The 18,421-nt window shown below is 42.0% G+C and overlaps 2 protein-coding genes, 1 long non-coding RNA gene and 1 pseudogene across 3 annotated transcripts; 2 read left to right on the top strand and 2 right to left on the bottom strand.

The window, feature by feature from the left end:
- Positions 1-335: 335 nt before the first annotated feature.
- On the bottom strand, positions 336-2,627 carry LOC137000518 (uncharacterized; annotated as a pseudogene).
- Positions 2,628-4,941: 2,314 nt separating this feature from the next.
- Positions 4,942-18,032, top strand: LOC137000332 (uncharacterized). Its single transcript, XR_010890591.1, has 2 exons — positions 4,942-5,007; positions 17,024-18,032. It is a non-coding gene; the product is annotated as an uncharacterized lncRNA (long non-coding RNA).
- Positions 11,964-13,337, top strand: LOC137000330 (uncharacterized). Its single transcript, XM_067356489.1, has one exon. The coding sequence runs from the start codon at positions 12,242-12,244 to the stop codon at positions 13,334-13,336; it is 1,095 nt and encodes a 364-aa protein (XP_067212590.1). The 5' UTR covers positions 11,964-12,241; the 3' UTR covers position 13,337.
- Positions 15,060-15,987, bottom strand: LOC137000331 (uncharacterized). Its single transcript, XM_067356490.1, has one exon. It carries the CDS (start codon positions 15,840-15,842, stop codon positions 15,060-15,062), a length of 783 nt encoding a protein of 260 aa, XP_067212591.1. The 5' UTR covers positions 15,843-15,987.
- Positions 18,033-18,421: the final 389 nt, after the last annotated feature.

The following is an 18,421-nucleotide window of genomic DNA, read 5'->3' as shown; positions in this document are numbered from 1 at the left end:
TCGTCGTCGTCGTCGTCGTCGTCGTCGTCGTCGTCGTCGTCGTCGTCGTCGTCGTCGTCGTCGTCCTCGTCAGTATCAATATTATATTTATTATTAATTGACACAAATAAAAATAAATTACAATACTAATACAATTAAATGTTACAATACTAATACAATTAAATGTTACAATGCAATAATTATATATTACGATGTATTAATTATAATTATAATACAAAAATAATATAATATAATATTACACGCTTGTATAATTATTATTATTTTATATATTTACAAAATTAGTGTAATTATATTTACAATATAAAATTATAATATAGATTGATATATTTTAATACAGATATATTTTTCTTTGATTTTCTTTTTCCACTTTTTTTTCTTTTCTTTCTTTTCCTGAAACAAAAGAAATAATAAATATTAATATACATATATTTACTTTTAAAAATAAGTAAGAAATTATTTTATATACAGGGTGTCCCAAAAATTTTGACACAGCGGCCGTATGCCGGTAGAGCAGACCAAACTGAACCGAAAAGTCCTCTACCATTTTACAATTTTCACAAGGGTTAAAGAGATATTAATTATTAAAGATTACCGAATGCGAACGCACGGCTGAGATACGACCGCTTACAGACTACGGTCGCTAGGCGCGCGGCGTGCGGTAAGCGGCGAGCGACAAGCGGCGAGCGGGGAGCGGGAAGCGGCGAGCGGCGCGTCTCGCTAGACGTTGTTCTAAATAATTATTTTCTATTTTATAATTGAAATAAAATCTAATGACACAAAAAATGTGCAAAATCTTTGTGCATGCGTACACGTATGAAAAACGAACGGTTTATGATAAACTATCACGCGTCGAAAAATAATTTCTCTTTCTTTTAACAATGCGCTATCGTTTCCACACTACCTTGCGGTAGATAGCATAGTGCGCTTTTTTTATAGTGGTTTCCCCGATAGGCCTAATCCACTCTCATTTTTTAATGCAAGAATTGTTCGAAGTGCCATCCTCTTTCTCGTATGCAGAATTCGGCCCTTCGAACAATACCGCGCGTTGCACGGTGCGCCATGTCCGGCGTAATGGTATTGAAGGCCGCAATAATAGCTTCACGTACTTCATTTTCTGTACCATTACGACAGTTTTTGATTAGACTTTTTACGTAGCCCCTAACGAAAAAATCTAATACATTTAAATCTGGTGACCGTGGCGGCCAGGTGATAGGGCCACCTCGACCAATCCATCTTTCTGGATAATGCGCATTTAATAAATCGCGAACTCGGCGGCGGAAGTGCGCTGGTGCTCCATCGTGCTGATAAATCAATTGCACTCAAATATTTAGGGGCACATCGGCGAGAAGCATTGGCAATTTATTTTGTAAAAATTCTGCATAAAGATCGCCATTTAAACGCGGTGGGAAAAAATATGGACCGATCTGAAAATTATTTTTTAAAATAATTACTATATTTTGTAACGGAAAGTTATTTTATTTCTACAATTAACTACTTACTACTTGGTTCGCGATTATTTCAGCCCATACGTTAATGGACCATCTACGTTAAAACGCGCCTTCGCGAATCGCATGAGGATTTTCCTCATCCCAATATAAAAAATTTCGCGAATTAAATACACCGTTCGGTGTAAACGTAGCTTCATCGCTCCATAAAATATAATCCGGGAAAAATTCGTTTTGCCGACATTGCGCGAGAAAGCCTGTACACATTTTACTAACAATTATTTTATGTTAAAAGTGTTATGAGTATACAAAGATGAAGAGTATACAATACTGTAAGATCGTTCTTATATTGTTTGTCAGGAAATTCAATTAAATGATTAGTTAACAATTAATAATTAATATATTTAAGAATGAACAATATGTGAATGTCCGTTATGAACCCAATTTCTTACAGATATGATAAATGTCTTATCCACTAAACTTATCTTTGTTAGAAATATATGTATTTCTTTTAACTTGTAGCTGGCTAGCTCTTTTCCAAAGTCCTTCTTGGAAAATTGACCAGTTATTTAACAATTGATTGGCAAAAGTCCTTTATTGCCTCTGAGATCAACGGAGCTTTCCTTAAGCGAAGTCCTTTACGCTGTGAAACACTCGCACTTATATCTCTATACTTTTCTCTCTACTAACAAGAGCCGAAAAAGCCTTGTGACCTCTTTGCACTCGTTTATATACTTTCTGTCTTCGACTGTTCTCGAGCTTTCTCGAATATTCTAATTTCCGGAGCCGCAGATGCGATTTGCGCATCTTTGGAAATGTATATTAGTGCCCCCAATGATATATATGAGGACTAATCGATTCGATATCGTTTACCGACATCGGTGTTATCCTAAGAGATTCTTACAATACCTTCACAAAAATTTACACGTAGTTGTGCGTCTCCCGGTAATTGTTGTTGCACCCGTTGATAATGGAACGGATGTAATCCATTTGTACATAAGATACGATGTACTGTGGTCTTAGGTACACCTGTATCATGCGCCAGAAGACGTATACTTATTCCAGGATCTTCATGGATAGCTTGAAGAAATGCTTCTTCATCACGAACACGACCACACACTGGTCCAACAACACGATTATGTATGAGACATCCTGTTTCCCGAAACTGTCGGACGACACGATAAATTTGACGTCTCGTAGGATATCGCGCGCGACCAGGAAATCTCTCCGTGTAAATTCGTGCCGCGGCACGTGCATTTTCTTCCGCCAATCCGTAAGCAATTATCATATCACAATATTCTTCTGAAGTAATACTCATTATTGAGAATCACTATGTACGGATTACACACAATGCGATGTATGTACATACACGATGTGTAGATCCAACAAAAAACAATTGAATATCAGCGTTGACAAAAAACTATCATAATAATTTTGGCATCGTGTTTTATTTGTATGTACACTCAGAGACAAAATAACTTAATATTAAAAATTATTTATTCGGTGGGTGCTAATAGCATATTTATTTAAATTGCTTAAATAATTACATTACTTAAGCAAAAATATCTAATTTTAAGTAAAAATTAATATTTACAAAACTTTAAGTTTTTAATTTAAATAAATATGCTAATAGCACCCACCGAGTAAATAATTTTTAATATTAAAGTAGTTATACTATGATGATTCTAACCCAGGGGCAATGAGGGGGGTGCGGGTGAAGAGGGGAAGAGGGGTATCAGATAACAGTGGAGGGGGTAATAACGTCATCGTTTTTGGAGGAGAGGGGGTGAATGTGGAGTGGTAGGGGTATCAGATTACAATAATTCCCGGAAGAGATAAGGATTGTTAATACAAATCGCGAGATAAGGATTCCCGGAAAAGATAAAGATTGTTTATTGGAAAGAGAACTGTTTATTGGTGCAGGTTTTTTTTCTACACATCAAAGTAGAGCGCCATGTTGTCGGAATCATTATGTTTATAGTATGCAGGTTCGTGCAGATTTACGGATTGCGTCATCGCTGTATTTTAGAACAAAGAGGCAGCATTTGAGCGCCGTTTCTTAGAGGGTGTGATAATGATTGTTAATACAAATTGTAGGCATCGCCATCCATAATTTTGGAATGGTGGGGGGTATCAGATCACAATAATTCCCGGAAGAGATAAGATAAGGATTGTTAATGCAAATATGAGCCATCGATAGTTTTAATCAATGTCGTGTGCAACAAGCGGGTATATAAGGTCCATCATGACCAAGTCGAGGTAACAGTCGAAATGTTCATCGCGCTATTGGACGAACGTGACATTCTGAGCTTGTCCGCGGAGCAATTAGAAATCGTGCCGAAAGTGATTCTTATAAAAAACTTTGCTCGGTTTGTGGATCACGTGTGGGATAGGCTACCGGATCATTTAAGAGCGGATCCGGAAGTGCAAGGTTATCGTCGGTGCTCGTTGCACTACAACCAGTCGTGGCAGCGTGACCACATCGACGGGCCCCCACCGTACAGGAAAGATTGCACTTTGTGCAAACTGAAATAGGTAAAGTACACATTTTTAAAATATCTTTAATACACATTTTTCGAATGTGTAATAACTAATTGGATATTTTTATTTTAATAATTTTTATTTATTACAGAGATGGAAGACAGTCTCGCCTTACGAGAGGAAAATCTGAGTACTCTCACAGATTGGTTAACAACATGTCGGGGATGTAGAAGGAAGTATAAAAGCAGTGAGGAAATAATTGAAAAGTATACAACATTTCCTGCATTCATTAAACCATATATTCCGGATACTATATTTCGCCATCAATTTATCGAATGGACAAGTGAAATTGACGACAGTGTACTAGAAGACTCCGAGGAGGAATTTTCGGTGTTTTTGAGAGAATCTATCCTACCGATATTGATGCAAAAGTTGTGCTCGTTATGTGCTCAGGATAGTCTAAAATCAACGATGTCTTCAAGCTACTATAACTATATACATTATACGATACCGAAGCGGTATAGATCCGCGATACTTGAAAAAATTAGAAAAATGCATCCGGAGAAGGTGCCGACAGCGATACATTCGCACAAAGTACACACAACTCCTCAACATCAAACATCGATCGTACACATTTTGCAGAACCGGGAGAACGGAGTATGCAACACCTCGGTGCAAGAAAAGAATGAACAATGTTTTTGTAGAACCGGGATAACGGGGTATACAACACTGAACCATGTATATGCGGAACTAATTATTTTTAATAAATATTATTTATCAATAAAATAATTTGAATTATTATTCCTGTGCCTCATCTTATTCACCGACCTAGCCTACTGCGAGATAAGCGCGCGCGTCATGTTACACTACATGATAGAAGGAAACGAGCGAACCAGTGACTATCATTTTTTTTTTCTTTTAATTGTGGCGAATAATATAGAGTGAATTATTTAAGTTATGCATTTATTCTAAACACCAATAATATACTTATGTTTTCTTCTTAATACAAATTATCCGCGGTAAAAATATAAATTTAATAGGAACTCTAATCTAAACTTAATATGTAATTTAAGGATGGTAGGTGAAAGGAGAAAAAATCGCAATAAGATTAGTATTAACAAATTTTATTCATATTTTTTTTTTCATCTATACATCTTTTAAAAAAAAAAAAAAAATTGTTTCAACCGAGCCTTTAACGCCTTTCACGATTACGAGGAGGGACGGGAGGCGCTTGAGTCGTTCTCGGACGAGGCTCGACCACAGCTATCGGCTTGTGGTACACTCCGCAATCCTTACACTTCTCGTATTCGGAATTTTTTCTATTCTGATCACGCTCCATTTTTCTATACTTTTTTCTCCACCGCGTGCACACTTTGGACTGATAAATTTCTCTCTTCCGCGCACCTTATATACAGCTCGACGCAAAAACGTCAATTTTGCTGTAGTAATAAACGTTAAAAGACGTTTGATAGATGTTAAAAGTGGTTTAAGTAATGTTGAAAAGATGTACAAAAGATGTTAAAAGTTGTACGTAAGACGTTCAACAATACGTTAAAAGATGTACGATAGACGTTCGATAGAGGTTCAAAGACGTACGATAGACGTTGAATAAATGGAAATATGATACGCTGGCCTATCGCCTATCGTCCTAGCGAAACCTTAGATCCACGATTACTGTTCCTCGAAAAGGAAATGCTACTGTCGAGCGAGTTATCTCGTCTTCGACATATTATTGTAAACTATAGTGGATATCGATACGAATGTTAGTTAGCGACGAATAGCTTAGCACCTATCGTCCTAGCGAAACCTTAGATCCACGATTACTGTTCCTCGAAAAGGAAATGCTGCTGTCGAGCGAGTTATCTCGTCTTCGACATATTATTGTAAACTATAGTGAATATCAATACGAATGTTAGCTATCTGTGAACATAATTAGATTATAATAAGATTTAGCGGCATCTTTGATGTAAGGGTATATAAGCCGGGATTAACTATTGCATCGACGTATTAACTTCTCAAGGCTCGAGTGGAACGTAGGAAATCATCCGGGAGCTGGTTATTCGTTTTAAAAATGTCTAGTTTGCGGAAAATTATTGATTCGTGTTTGCGATTGGCGTGTAACTTAAACGGGCTATACATCGATAATTATTTATCATCGTTATCCGACAACGACGATAATAATTATGCGGTATTCGCAAAGTTTGCGGGTGCGTGCCCTAGTGCGGTGCTCGCGGTTTTATTCCGTTTGGGACATTTTTCGATTTTATCTGCAGCTCTTGATTATTGCTGGCGAAATAATCGAGACAAGGCGAGCGTTCAACGACAACGAGGAAGAGGATGTGGGAGGCTATATCATCAGGCTCGAATTGCTATCATGGTGCGGTAAAAAATGGTAAGTTTCTATTTTTTTTGTATTATGAATATTAAAACAAAGTTTTAAAAAAATTAAAATTATTTTTTTTTTTTTTTAGGAACGCTACAACATTCAACACCTAAAAAAACCATGGTGGTGGAGGGTGTGGTGCGTGGTACGCGTCAAAACCGTGACGAGCGAGCTACTCGACGTCTCGGGGTAAGACGTCGAGCAGATACCTCGCCTGAGGCCGGACCCTCGTGTAAGTCGCTGTATACATTATTTATATGAAATAACAGCATCGATTTTATATTAGGAAATTTTACAAAAAAAAAAATTTAATGTTTCAGCTCGCGCTCGAATTGTTCTAACGCCTGAGCTCGTCGATCTCGCGAGCGACGAATCGACGAGCTCACTTCGCGAGGAGGAGGAAGAACAGGAAGAAGAATTACAGACTGAGGAAGAGGAATTACAGACTGAGGAAGAGGAGAGGTATTATGAAGGAGGGGATGAGGAAGGCTACGCGCAAGACGGATGGGGAATGGGTGACAGAGGTAAGAAAGATTGAAAATTTTTACAGTTACTTTTATGCTCGAATTTTATTTTTTTTTAAACAATAAAATTTTCACAGGATACAGCCCCCCTGTGATTTCTTACTCTCCCGATTACAATTATCAAACGGGGGAGTAAAGTAAAAAGAAGAAAATCGAGAGGTGAGTTGATTTAACACTACAAATTTTTTCGATTTTATATTTTCATACTCAAATTTTTTTTAATTAATTCATTAATTTTTAATTTTGACTTTTTGCAGTTCAAACAGGTGGTGGTGGAGAAGAAGAGTCGGAGGAAAACTTGGTCGGGCGAGGTTCCTGCGGCGCGCTTTCGAAGTCGTCGGTTTCGCCAGTCGATTCCTCGCGAGGAAAGAACGGAGGAAACGAGGCAAGCGGAGGGATATCGATGCGGCGGCGGTGGAAAGGCGTCGGAAAAACATTTTTTATACAATTGAAAAAATTCTGTTCGCTCAAATGTACATATATTTTTTTTAGTTTTTTAATAAATATTATTTATATTAAATAAATTAATTTTTCATTTTTTTTTTTACCAGACTCTTTCCCCATCCTATTCAACGTCCTATTTTACTGCGAGATAAGCGATAGACCATATTATATGGTGGATTATGTGATGGGTAAAAGGTGGAATAAAAGTCATACGAGTGTGATACACATCATTTTATTAGCATAAATCATTGTTGTTTTACACGTTTGTTACGCTCAAACCACCACTTGTACAATTTGCAAACATTCCGCATAGCGCAATGTCTCGTGTGATACGCGCAGCGCAAGGTTCCGATTACATCCAAGTTCGTCAGGCGTGCGATATCTTCGTAATCCGCATCTATTGTTTCAATCTTTACATCATCTTCCAAAATCTCGCACAACCACTTTTTCTTCTCGAGTCCTTTCACGTATATCAGAGACGGTTCCGTACCAATGGCATTGTTGATAAGACTTTTCATCTGACTGTACGAGACGTGTCCATCTTCCCATCGGAAGCCGTGGTGGTGTATCCGTAACCAACACGCCAGCGATTTTTCCGATTTCGTCAACAGATACCACGGTACGTGTTCACGAAATACGTAATGAGATAGCGTTTCGCCATCTCGAAGTACCGCTACCTCTTTCACGATAAAAATGTTGTTGAACGCGTAACCTTGCAAGTCGACGAAAATTGGTACGTTCGACATCGTCGTCGACCGTCGGAAAACTGACGTTCCCATTCGCACACGTCTAATTTATAACTTTTCACACGAGTCTGCGCACAATGTTGTTCAGTGGATTATATTCGACCATTCGATCGTGTATAATGAGACAATAGGCGGTGGTGTTGGCCGGTATATTTTCCTTACAATCAAATTCTATTCGCACGTCAACGGTGGCGCTCTTGACAGAGTCGTTTTGTCGCGAACAATCTATGACTACGAACGGACCGGCTTTCGAGAATTCATCGATGTCCAAATACGTATCGTCCTGTCCATAATAGGCTTTGCGGAAACGTGCATACATATTGTACAGTATAGCGTATCGACTCTTGTCGAAATCCAAATTCATGTCGTCGTACGGATAAAAATCTGAATTCAGATGCAGTCTCACATTGGTGAGTTTACAAGCGTCAAATTGCGTAGCGTTTTCAGACAGTACGTTTTTTCGACCGGTTTGGAGAGCAAAGATTACGTATCGCGGTTTTTCCAATTGCGTCGCAGCTTTGACCGCCCAGGAATGCTTCGTTGTATTCTGCAGCAGAGGAAACTCGTACAGATCCCACGAACGGAAGCACACGCTCAGATATCTTCCGCTTTCCAAAGTTCGAAGAAGAGACAGCTTGTTGACTTCGCTCAGAGATACATGCGGCATTCGCCACTGTATCTTGAGTAGTTCGATCGTTGGATTCGTACCGACTCGTCCAACGAGAGAATTATTATCGTTGCGCGATCGTATCAATACAAGTTCGTGACGAGCGTTGATTACAATCCGTTTGTAGTCCTCGCAGAATCCTAAAAGAGTATTGAGCGGAACGCAAAAATTAAAGTTTCCATCGAGCAACGGATTTCCATCCGAATTCCACGATGCGTATTTCAGCGTCTTGCTCTTCTCCGTCGTCAGCGATACATAGTTTTTGATCGTGCTCGTTATTCCAACGTTTCTGTTACGATCGATTTCAACTCCGTCGAGCTCGTATCGCATTTCATCAAACATGAACGCGACACAATTATTTCCCATTATACACACGTTATCTCTATTCTCATCGGCAGAAGTAACGAGTTTTCCTTCAACGTAGAGAAAACTCTCACACGGTAACGTGTACAAATCCTGTTGCTGTATCGGTATTCGTATCTCGTCGCTGTGTCCCAACGTCGTGTTAGCGTACGGATTGTACGTGTGCATCTCATATTTCACGATACGCTCGTCGAAGACGGGCTCGTCAGCGATGTCGAGTATATCCATCTCTTTAAACGTTTCTCACAACGAATCCCAACGATTTTAAAAAGTTTACGTTCGTCGTATTGAGCCTCTTGAATGGCGATGTTTTCCCAATTTTCGTTGTTCTCTCAATCACTCGCTGTTCGTTCAACACGAGCATTTCCTCGCACCACATCGCCGCAAGTGCAGTCTGATGGTAATCTCCTCTCCGCGAAAATCGATCAATCGTCCGTCTTGATCCACCACACGCAAGGTGATATCGGTAACGCTCCTCGCGATGACCGGAAGGTAAATGATTTGCGCCGGTGTTTCCGAGACTTTATATCCCGGAGGCACGTTCGGTGAAAATTCGTGTATCGTGTGCACTGACCTGTCGTTGGCGTACGCACCCGTGGTTATGCTGCATTCCACTCGAATAATGTTTACGTTGACGATGTTTACCGAGGAATCTGATTCGTGCAACTTTCTCGGTTCCAGTATACGACCCGTCGAAAATCCAAACAGCGGTCCGATGGTATTCGGTTTGGCGAAATTTATTCGAAAAGCGCACATGATTTCACTCTTCATGGTATTAACGTTGGGACGAAGTGACAATGGATAATCTTGCTCTTCACTTTTTCCTCGTTTTTGCAGTATCGCGCGTTTCAGATAAGAAGCAATGGCGTCCAATTCGTACGATCCTTCGGGAATTGTAATTTCTTCGTCATTGTCGTCGAAATAAAATTTATTGTTCGCTACCGTCACGTTCGGAATCGTGTTGTAGGTCTCCATCGTGGTTAGGCCGAGCTCGTAGTCTCCATCGCTCAAGTTTATCGGTGGAAAATAATCCACCGTGAGAACGCTGCTTTTACCGCTTAGAGTGAGCGTCAGCGACATTGCCGAGATTCCATCGACGACTGATGTCGATCAATGGCGGATCGATTTTTATATCTATTTTCTGGAGGAACAGGAGGCACAATTGTCCGCAGATCGTTTGATTGTACGTCTGGTAGACCGTGCGATTGTACGTTATCGTTGTATCGGTGTCTCCGAGGTAGCGTGTAAGCTCCTTCGGCGGTTGCAAATTGCCAAAGCTGTCAAAGTATACGGCGCGATCGCCTCTCTTGGCGCCACCCAATGCGTGCCCGGCCCGTCGACATCGTCCAAATTCACGATACCGCTCTCATTTTTATGTATCTTGTCGGGTAAAGCGTTTCGCATGTAGACACCTCGGAAATACGGTATTCGCATACGCTTCGCTATTCGTGACAACTGTAGATTGGTGGTGGCACCCGTGGGCATCTCTATCGTTTTTTCGACATTTTTTTTTTTCTCTTCAATCCTTTGCCCCGCTTGTACGGAGCGAGATAAATCCCCCGTCCTTCCATTGCTTTATTGTGACGTTTCGTCTCTTCGAGTTGTCGTCGCGCGGCCTTAGAATCGTTCACCGCCTTTGCAACACCCGCCGCTCCACCGGCAAGCGAACCGATGACTCCCAAGAGCGGTAACAACGGTAACATACCACCGCGTTTCGCCGCCGGAAGCGTTCTCCTCTTGGTCTTCTTCTTTCTCTTTGTCATACCCATCCCCAATTTCGTCTTTGCTTTCATAGCAAATACGGCGGTAGCAGCGGCCCTCTCACCGAGAGTCGCGTCCGCAGCGGTGATCCGTTCCCGCGCTTTATCGGTGAGAACGCGATCGGCGGCGTGGCGGTCCGCTAATTCGCGGTTTTGCGAGTACGCGATGTCGTGATCGCGGCACGCCGTGTCTAACGGATTGATACCTCGATCCCCTCGCGCGAGTCGTTTCCGCAGACGAGTCCCCGGCCCGCAAAATTGGTAGCCGGGTATATGCAGCTCCAACGGTAGTCGATTTATCACACTGTTCAGTAAACCGGCACCCTTGTATCGTTTCATAGAACGCGAATTCTAATGTATCGCGTGTAAATCACATTTCCAACTGAGGTGTGTTTCGACAGCGATCACCTATAAATAGGAGGCGCGTATCGATCGCTAACTAGTGGAATATCAAAGTTTGTCGGACGACGACGTACAATGAATAACCGGGATAATAAGAAGGAACGGAAGGAGGTGAATATCGCAAACGTGTATCGCTAATCGTGTGTTTGAAACAATATATTTTTTTTTAGGATAATGTCCGAATCATGTATGGAAATAGAGATATTTTAGATCTAGCGACGAATATCCGAGCACCGCTCTTTCCGACATCCGATACCGCGCACTCGTCGCGTAATAACAAGGATGAGAAAGAGTCTGGTAAAAAATGAAATTTGTACAACAACCGTACACGATCCGCGTAAAAAACATGGATGATAAAACGCAAGGGGTTTGTGAGAAGGCGTGCAGACATGGTAAAATGCTGCCAAACACGATACGCGGTATCATTTGCGGTCCCTCGAATTGCGGTAAAACCAATGTAATGATTAGTCTGCTAGAAAGTCTGAACGGTGTACATTTCGAAAACGTGTACGTGTACTCGAAATCGTTGAATCAACCAAAGTATTGATATCTCGAAAGATTGCTCGGATCGATCGATGAAATCGGCTACTTTACATTCTCAGACAACAACACAATTGTACCGCACAGCGAGGCATTACCGAATTCCGTATTCGTCTTTGACGATATAGCGTGCGACAAACAGAATGCGATACGCGAGTACTTTGCTATGGGTCAACATTCAAAAGTCGATTGTTTCTATCTGTGCCAAACATATGCAAAAATACCGAAACATCTCGTGCGCGACAACGCGAATTTACTCGTAATATTCAAGCAGGATGGAACAAACCTTAAGCACGTCTACAACGATCATGTGAATACGGACATGACGTACGAAGATTTCGGTACATTGTGTCACGCATGTTGGCAGCACAAGTACGGATTTTTAGTGATAGACAAGGATAGTGCGATTAACGATGGACGTTACAGACGTGGTTTTAACGAGTTTGCGGTACCGCGGAATGGTTAGTTGTTCTCGAGACGTTGACGATGACGCTTGACACGAAAGATATCGACGAGAGGGAGAAGATCGCGAAGGAAATCGCTCGTACGAGCGAGTCGATTCGCAAGAAGCATCGGACGTTGAAGACGGGTAGAGTGGAGCAAGAGGTGCAATTGGAGAAACGGTTGAAACCGATCGTAGAGCCGTTGAAACGAATCGTCGAGAACATCAAGGGTGACGATGATTCGGTTGACGATCTCGAGATTAAAAACGAACCGGACATCAAACGAAAGCGGACAAGCTCTGAGAAGAAGAAGAAAATCAAGCGTACCTCGTTGACGACACCGATACAGACCCCATTGACGCCACCGATACAAGCCTCGACTCCGTTCCAGCCGCAAAAATTGGTGTTTGAAGCGCCGACATATTTACCGACCGAAAACGTGTTCGAAACCACGGACCCGTCTTTCGTAACATCCGTGAGACAGACGATGCAAACGTCCGATGGTCGGGAAGCTCTGTACGGCCAAATGGGTCCGCTGGGTCAAGAGTACATCGGGGAGCTCTTGAGCGGTGACAAGAAGAGAGGGATCGACAACGTGTACGGTGTATACTTTAACGATGCGGGAACGTTTCTCGGAGACAAGGTCTTCGACATTGATAAAGACGACAATGTGATCGTGGACGGTGTGAAATACGCTGGCACACCCGGCCTGTTTGAATTAATATTTAAAAGACTTCCCGACGATACGCTGTGTACGGAGGATGACAAACAAAAGTACAAGAGCATACTACTCGCTACTAACGCTCACAGACGCGGTCATAACGCGCATTTACCTGTTTTGGGAAACAAAGGATACAAATACAAACATATCATCACACCTCTGATATCTAAGAAAGGTGGAGGTGTTGCACATCTCGACAAGAGAGGTGTGGGTCGCACGTTACCCAAGTGTAACGTACCACAGACCATGACTGTGACCGACAACGCGGTCGATTACGTGCACTGGGATGATCCGAACGAATTGGTGGATCGCCTTCGATTGCTGGACGCCTCCCGTCAGGCGGGAAACAACGCGCACGATAACGAGTTTCTCTCGATTATCGAGGAACTGCGCGAAGCCGGTCTGATTATAAATTAATCACAGCTTTTCAACTATCGCCAGTATTGCTCGTGTGATGCTACAGGAATGTCTATCAACAAATTCGGACTACAGTTAGGAGGAGGAAGCGTCAGGGTGACGAGACAGAGCGGCGGAGTCTCGAAGAATTACGTGCGCGAGAATTGTCTCTGCAAGGATGGTGAGGTTTTCAACGCCAAGTCACGCGTAATCAGACATCTCGCCGACCCTGAAGCGGACACCGACGCTGTCAACAAGCTGCATCTGGATCATCACCTCAAGCTTATGAGCGATCGTGCGAATCGAGATCGTATGCTCCATGAAAATTTTAAGCGAGAAGTACTTTCGCGACTCGAAGATTCGGAGAATACCGAGCGGACCTGGAAGAGGGACCACGACGATTACATCGAGACCAGATACGTGGCGTTGGAACGACAGATTCACGATCTGAGAGGTCTCCTCGACGAGAGTGTGGCGCTACTCGATGGAAGAGCACAACTTTTGCATCAATATCGGTAGGATAGATTCTTTCAAAAACACCGAAAATTCCTCCTCGGAGTCTTCTAGTACACTGTCGTAACAAGCTGCAAAAATTTCATCGAATACTACGATGATGCGATGAAGAAGAAGAAGCAAAACGAATCACAATGAGCAAGAAGGAAGCGGTGAGCCTGGAGAGGAGATCGCTCGTGGACGAGCTCCACGCACCGGCGAGAAGAAACTTTACGCGTCGGCCAGTCGTCGTGAAAGGATACGACGATTTGTGGCAGGCTGACATTGTCGAGATGAGACCGTACTCGCGATCCAACGGCGGCTGCAACTACATTCTAACCGTTATCGATGTGCTGAGCAAGTACGCGTGGGCCGTGCCCTTAAAGACCAAAGGTGGAATCGAAACGTCCAAAGCATTTTCCGCGATATTTAGGGAGAGAATTCCGAAAAACTTGCAGACCGACCATGGAAAAGAATTTTACAACAGAGATTTCCAAAATCTTGTCAAGAAACACGGCATCAATCATTATTCGACATACTCGGTCATGAAGGCTTCGGTGGTGGAACGATTCAATCGCACGTTGAAGAACGAAATGTGGAAGTTTTTTACGCTCGCGGGATCGTACAAGTGGATCGACGATTTACCGCGATTGGTCTCGGAATACAACGATCGTAAACATCGTACGATCGGTATGCGTCCGATCGATGTCACTCCCGCGATCGCAAAGGGACTCTTGAACACCGTGTACAGTAACATAAAAATTGCCGCACCGGCGAAATTCAGGGTGGGTGATTCGGTGCGCGTGAGCAAATTCAAAACTGTATTCGAGAAAGGATACACGCCGAATTGGTCGACGGAGGTGTTTAAGATCGCCACGGTGCAACGTACCAATCCTGTGACGTATCTGATTAAAGATTATCGCGGAGATCAGGTCGCGGGAGGCTTTTACGAGCACGAATTGCTCAAGACCGCTCAACCCGACGTTTATCTCGTGGAGAAGGTGTTGCGCCGAAAGGACGATAAGGTGTTTGTAAAGTGGTTGGGATTCGACAATTCGCACAACTCTTGGATAAATAAAGACGATGTATTGTAATAAACTGTGTATATTTTACATTGTATTATAATAAACTATTATACATATATATATACAATGGTGTTCTTTATTACTACAATATGTTACAATATATACATTTAAAAAACTAATAACAATAATACATAAAATATTAAACTATATAAATTACTACGCATTATTTACAAATGTATCTCGCGATGTCCCCATGGTAGAGTGTCGGTGGAACCGGATACGACGTGCCGCTTATCGTCGTACGGACTGAGCGCGAGCTTCGACTCCGACACGGTGTACACCTCGTGCAACTTTGAGCGGATGCACGATTGACGCCGCGTCAGCTCGATTTCGGCGTTGAGACACCGAGTGTAATCGTCGAACGTTATCGTTCTAGCGACTACACTCTTTTTTACACCTTTAACCTTTTTGGTGTCTTTTTGACCGGTGACTCTCAACGCGTACATCTTCGCTCTCAGTCGGACAAATTCCGTCATGATCGCGCCGTTGTTCTCGTCTTTCATCAGACCGGGTACTTTCTTGTTGGCGCGCGGCATACCGTAAACGTTGTCCTCGGAGTAGTCGCTCGTGTCGAATTTGGATATATCGCGTTTCATATCCCGATACGCGTCCTCGCAGTGCAGAAGGTATATCAGACTGTCGGTATCGGTATACATAATTTTGCAATTGTCGCGGTAGAGAGGCGCCATGTACTCGTAGTGGAACTCGTACAAGCAGGTCTTGGATATGTCGAGGATGCACATACCCACGTAGATCGGCTTGTCGAATTTCACTTCGAGTTTTCGCAACTCTACGGCAATCAGATTCTCCGAGAACACGCTTCGGCTGTGGAAATTCGGTTTCGCGATCATAGCCTCCGCTCCGTACCGTCCCTCCCACTGTGTAACGAGTCGTACATCCGTGTGATTTCGCACATTCTCCATAGTTTTGCCGAAAACCGCGTTGTTCATCAATTTGTATAAATTTTTCTCGAAATCGTTTGTCGCCCGTGTCCGAAACTGTGTATTTAGTTCTATGTATCCGCGAAGCCATGGAGATTGCGCGAATTGCAGTACGCGGTGAATCTTTGCAATTCGCAGACCGTGTCGCACGCATTGCTGCAGATTACGGTAGTGGATGACATAACGCTGCTTATCGCACAGCGTGGCGACACGTCTCGTACAGCCAGATGAAAAGTCTTATCAACAATGCCATTGGTACGGAACCGTCTCTGATATACGTGAAAGGACTCGAGAAGAAAAAGTGGTTGTGCGAGATTTTGGAAGATGATGTAGAGATCGAAACAATAGATGTGGATTACGAAGATATCGCACGCCTGACGAACTTGGATGTAATCGGAACCTTGCGCTGCGCGTATCACACGAGACATTGCGCTATGCGGAATGTTTGCAAATTGTACAAGTGGTGGTTTGAGCGTAACAAACGTGTAAAACAACTATGATTTATGCTAATAAAATGATGTATATCACACTCGTATGACTTTTATTCCACCTTTTACCCGTTACATAATCCGCCATATAATATGATCTAACGCCTATCTCGTACATCTTTCAGACATTTATTGAACGTATATCAAGCGTCTTTGAACGTCAATCGAACTACTTTTAACATCTATTGAACGTCTATTGTACGCCTCTCGTACATCTTTGAATGTCTATCGTACGTCTTTGAACGTCTATCGAACGTCTATCGGTACGTCTTTGAACGTCTATCGAACGTCTATCGTTCATCTATTGTACATCTTTGAACGTCTATCGAACGTCTATCGTACATCTATTGTACGTCTTTGAACGTCTCTCGTACGTCTATTGTACGTCTTTTAACGTTTATTACTACAGCGAAATTGACGTTTTTGCGTCGAGCTGTATATAAGGTGTGCGGAAGAGAGTAATTTATCAGTTCAAAGTGTGCACGCGGTGGAGAAAAAAAGTATAGAAAATGGAGCGTGATCAGAATAGAAAAAATTCCGAATACGAGAAGTGTAAGGATTGCGGAGTGTACCACAAGCCGATAGCTGTGGTCGAGCCTCGTCCGAGAACGACTCAAGCGCCTCCCGTCCCTCCTCGTAATCGTAAAAGGCGTTAAAGGCTCGGTTGAAACAATTTTTTTTTTTTTTTTAAAATATGTATAGATGAAAAAAAAAATATGAATAAAATTTGTTAATACTAATCTTATTGCGATTTTTTCTCCTTTCACCTACCATCCTTAAATTACATATTAAGTTTAGATTAGAGTTCCTATTAAATTTATATTTTTACCGCGGATAAGTTGTATTAAGAAGAAAACATAAGTATATTATTGGTGTTTAGAATAAATGCATAACTTAAATAATTCACTCTATATTATTCGCCACAATTAAAAGAAAAAAAAAATGATAGTCACTGGTTCGCTCGTTTCCTTCTATCATGTAGTGTAACATGACGCGCGCGCTTATCTCGCAGTAGGCTAGGTCGGTGAATAAGATGAGGCACAGGAATAATAATTCAAATTATTTTATTGATAAATAATATTTATTAAAAATAATTAGTTCCGCATACATGGTTCAGTGTTGTATACCCCGTTATCCCGGTTCTACAAAAACATTGTTCATTCTTTTCTTGCACCGAGGTGTTGCATACTCCGTTCTCCCGGTTCTGCAAAATGTGTACGATCGATGTTTGATGTTGAGGAGTTGTGTGTACTTTGTGCGAATGTATCGCTGTCGGCACCTTCTCCGGATGCATTTTTCTAATTTTTTCAAGTATCGCGGATCTATACCGCTTCGGTATCGTATAATGTATATAGTTATAGTAGCTTGAAGACATCGTTGATTTTAGACTATCCTGAGCACATAACGAGCACAACTTTTGCATCAATATCGGTAGGATAGATTCTCTCAAAAACACCGAAAATTCCTCCTCGGAGTCTTCTAGTACACTGTCGTCAATTTCACTTGTCCATTCGATAAATTGATGGCGAAATATAGTATCCGGAATATATGGTTTAATGAATGCAGGAAATGTTGTATACTTTTCAATTATTTCCTCACTGCTTTTATACTTCCTTCTACATCCCCGACATGTTGTTAACCAATCTGTGAGAGTACTCAGATTTTCCTCTCGTAAGGCGAGACTGTCTTCCATCTCTGTAATAAATAAAAATTATTAAAATAAAAATATCCAATTAGTTATTACACATTCGAAAAATGTGTATTAAAGATATTTTAAAAATGTGTACTTTACCTATTTCAGTTTGCACAAAGTGCAATCTTTCCTGTACGGTGGGGGCCCGTCGATGTGGTCACGCTGCCACGACTGGTTGTAGTGCAACGAGCACCGACGATAACCTTGCACTTCCGGATCCGCTCTTAAATGATCCGGTAGCCTATCCCACACGTGATCCACAAACCGAGCAAAGTTTTTTATAAGAATCACTTTCGGCACGATTTCTCATTGCTCCGCGGACAAGCTCAGAATGTCACGTTCGTCCAATAGCGCGATGAACATTTCGACTGTTACCTCGACTTGGTCATGATGGACCTTATATACCC

Source organism: Linepithema humile, chromosome 6, assembly GCF_040581485.1.
Source record: "Linepithema humile isolate Giens D197 chromosome 6, Lhum_UNIL_v1.0, whole genome shotgun sequence".
Taxonomy (NCBI): Eukaryota; Metazoa; Arthropoda; class Insecta; order Hymenoptera; family Formicidae; genus Linepithema; species Linepithema humile.
This window is presented reverse-complemented; position numbering and strand designations above follow the sequence as displayed.

Bases quoted from the DNA above. Each gene is read 5' to 3' on its own strand.
- LOC137000330 (XM_067356489.1), top strand. From the start codon at position 12,242: ATGACGCTTGACACGAAAGATATCGACGAGAGGGAGAAGATCGCGAAG.
- LOC137000331 (XM_067356490.1), bottom strand. From the start codon at position 15,842: ATGAACAACGCGGTTTTCGGCAAAACTATGGAGAATGTGCGAAATCAC.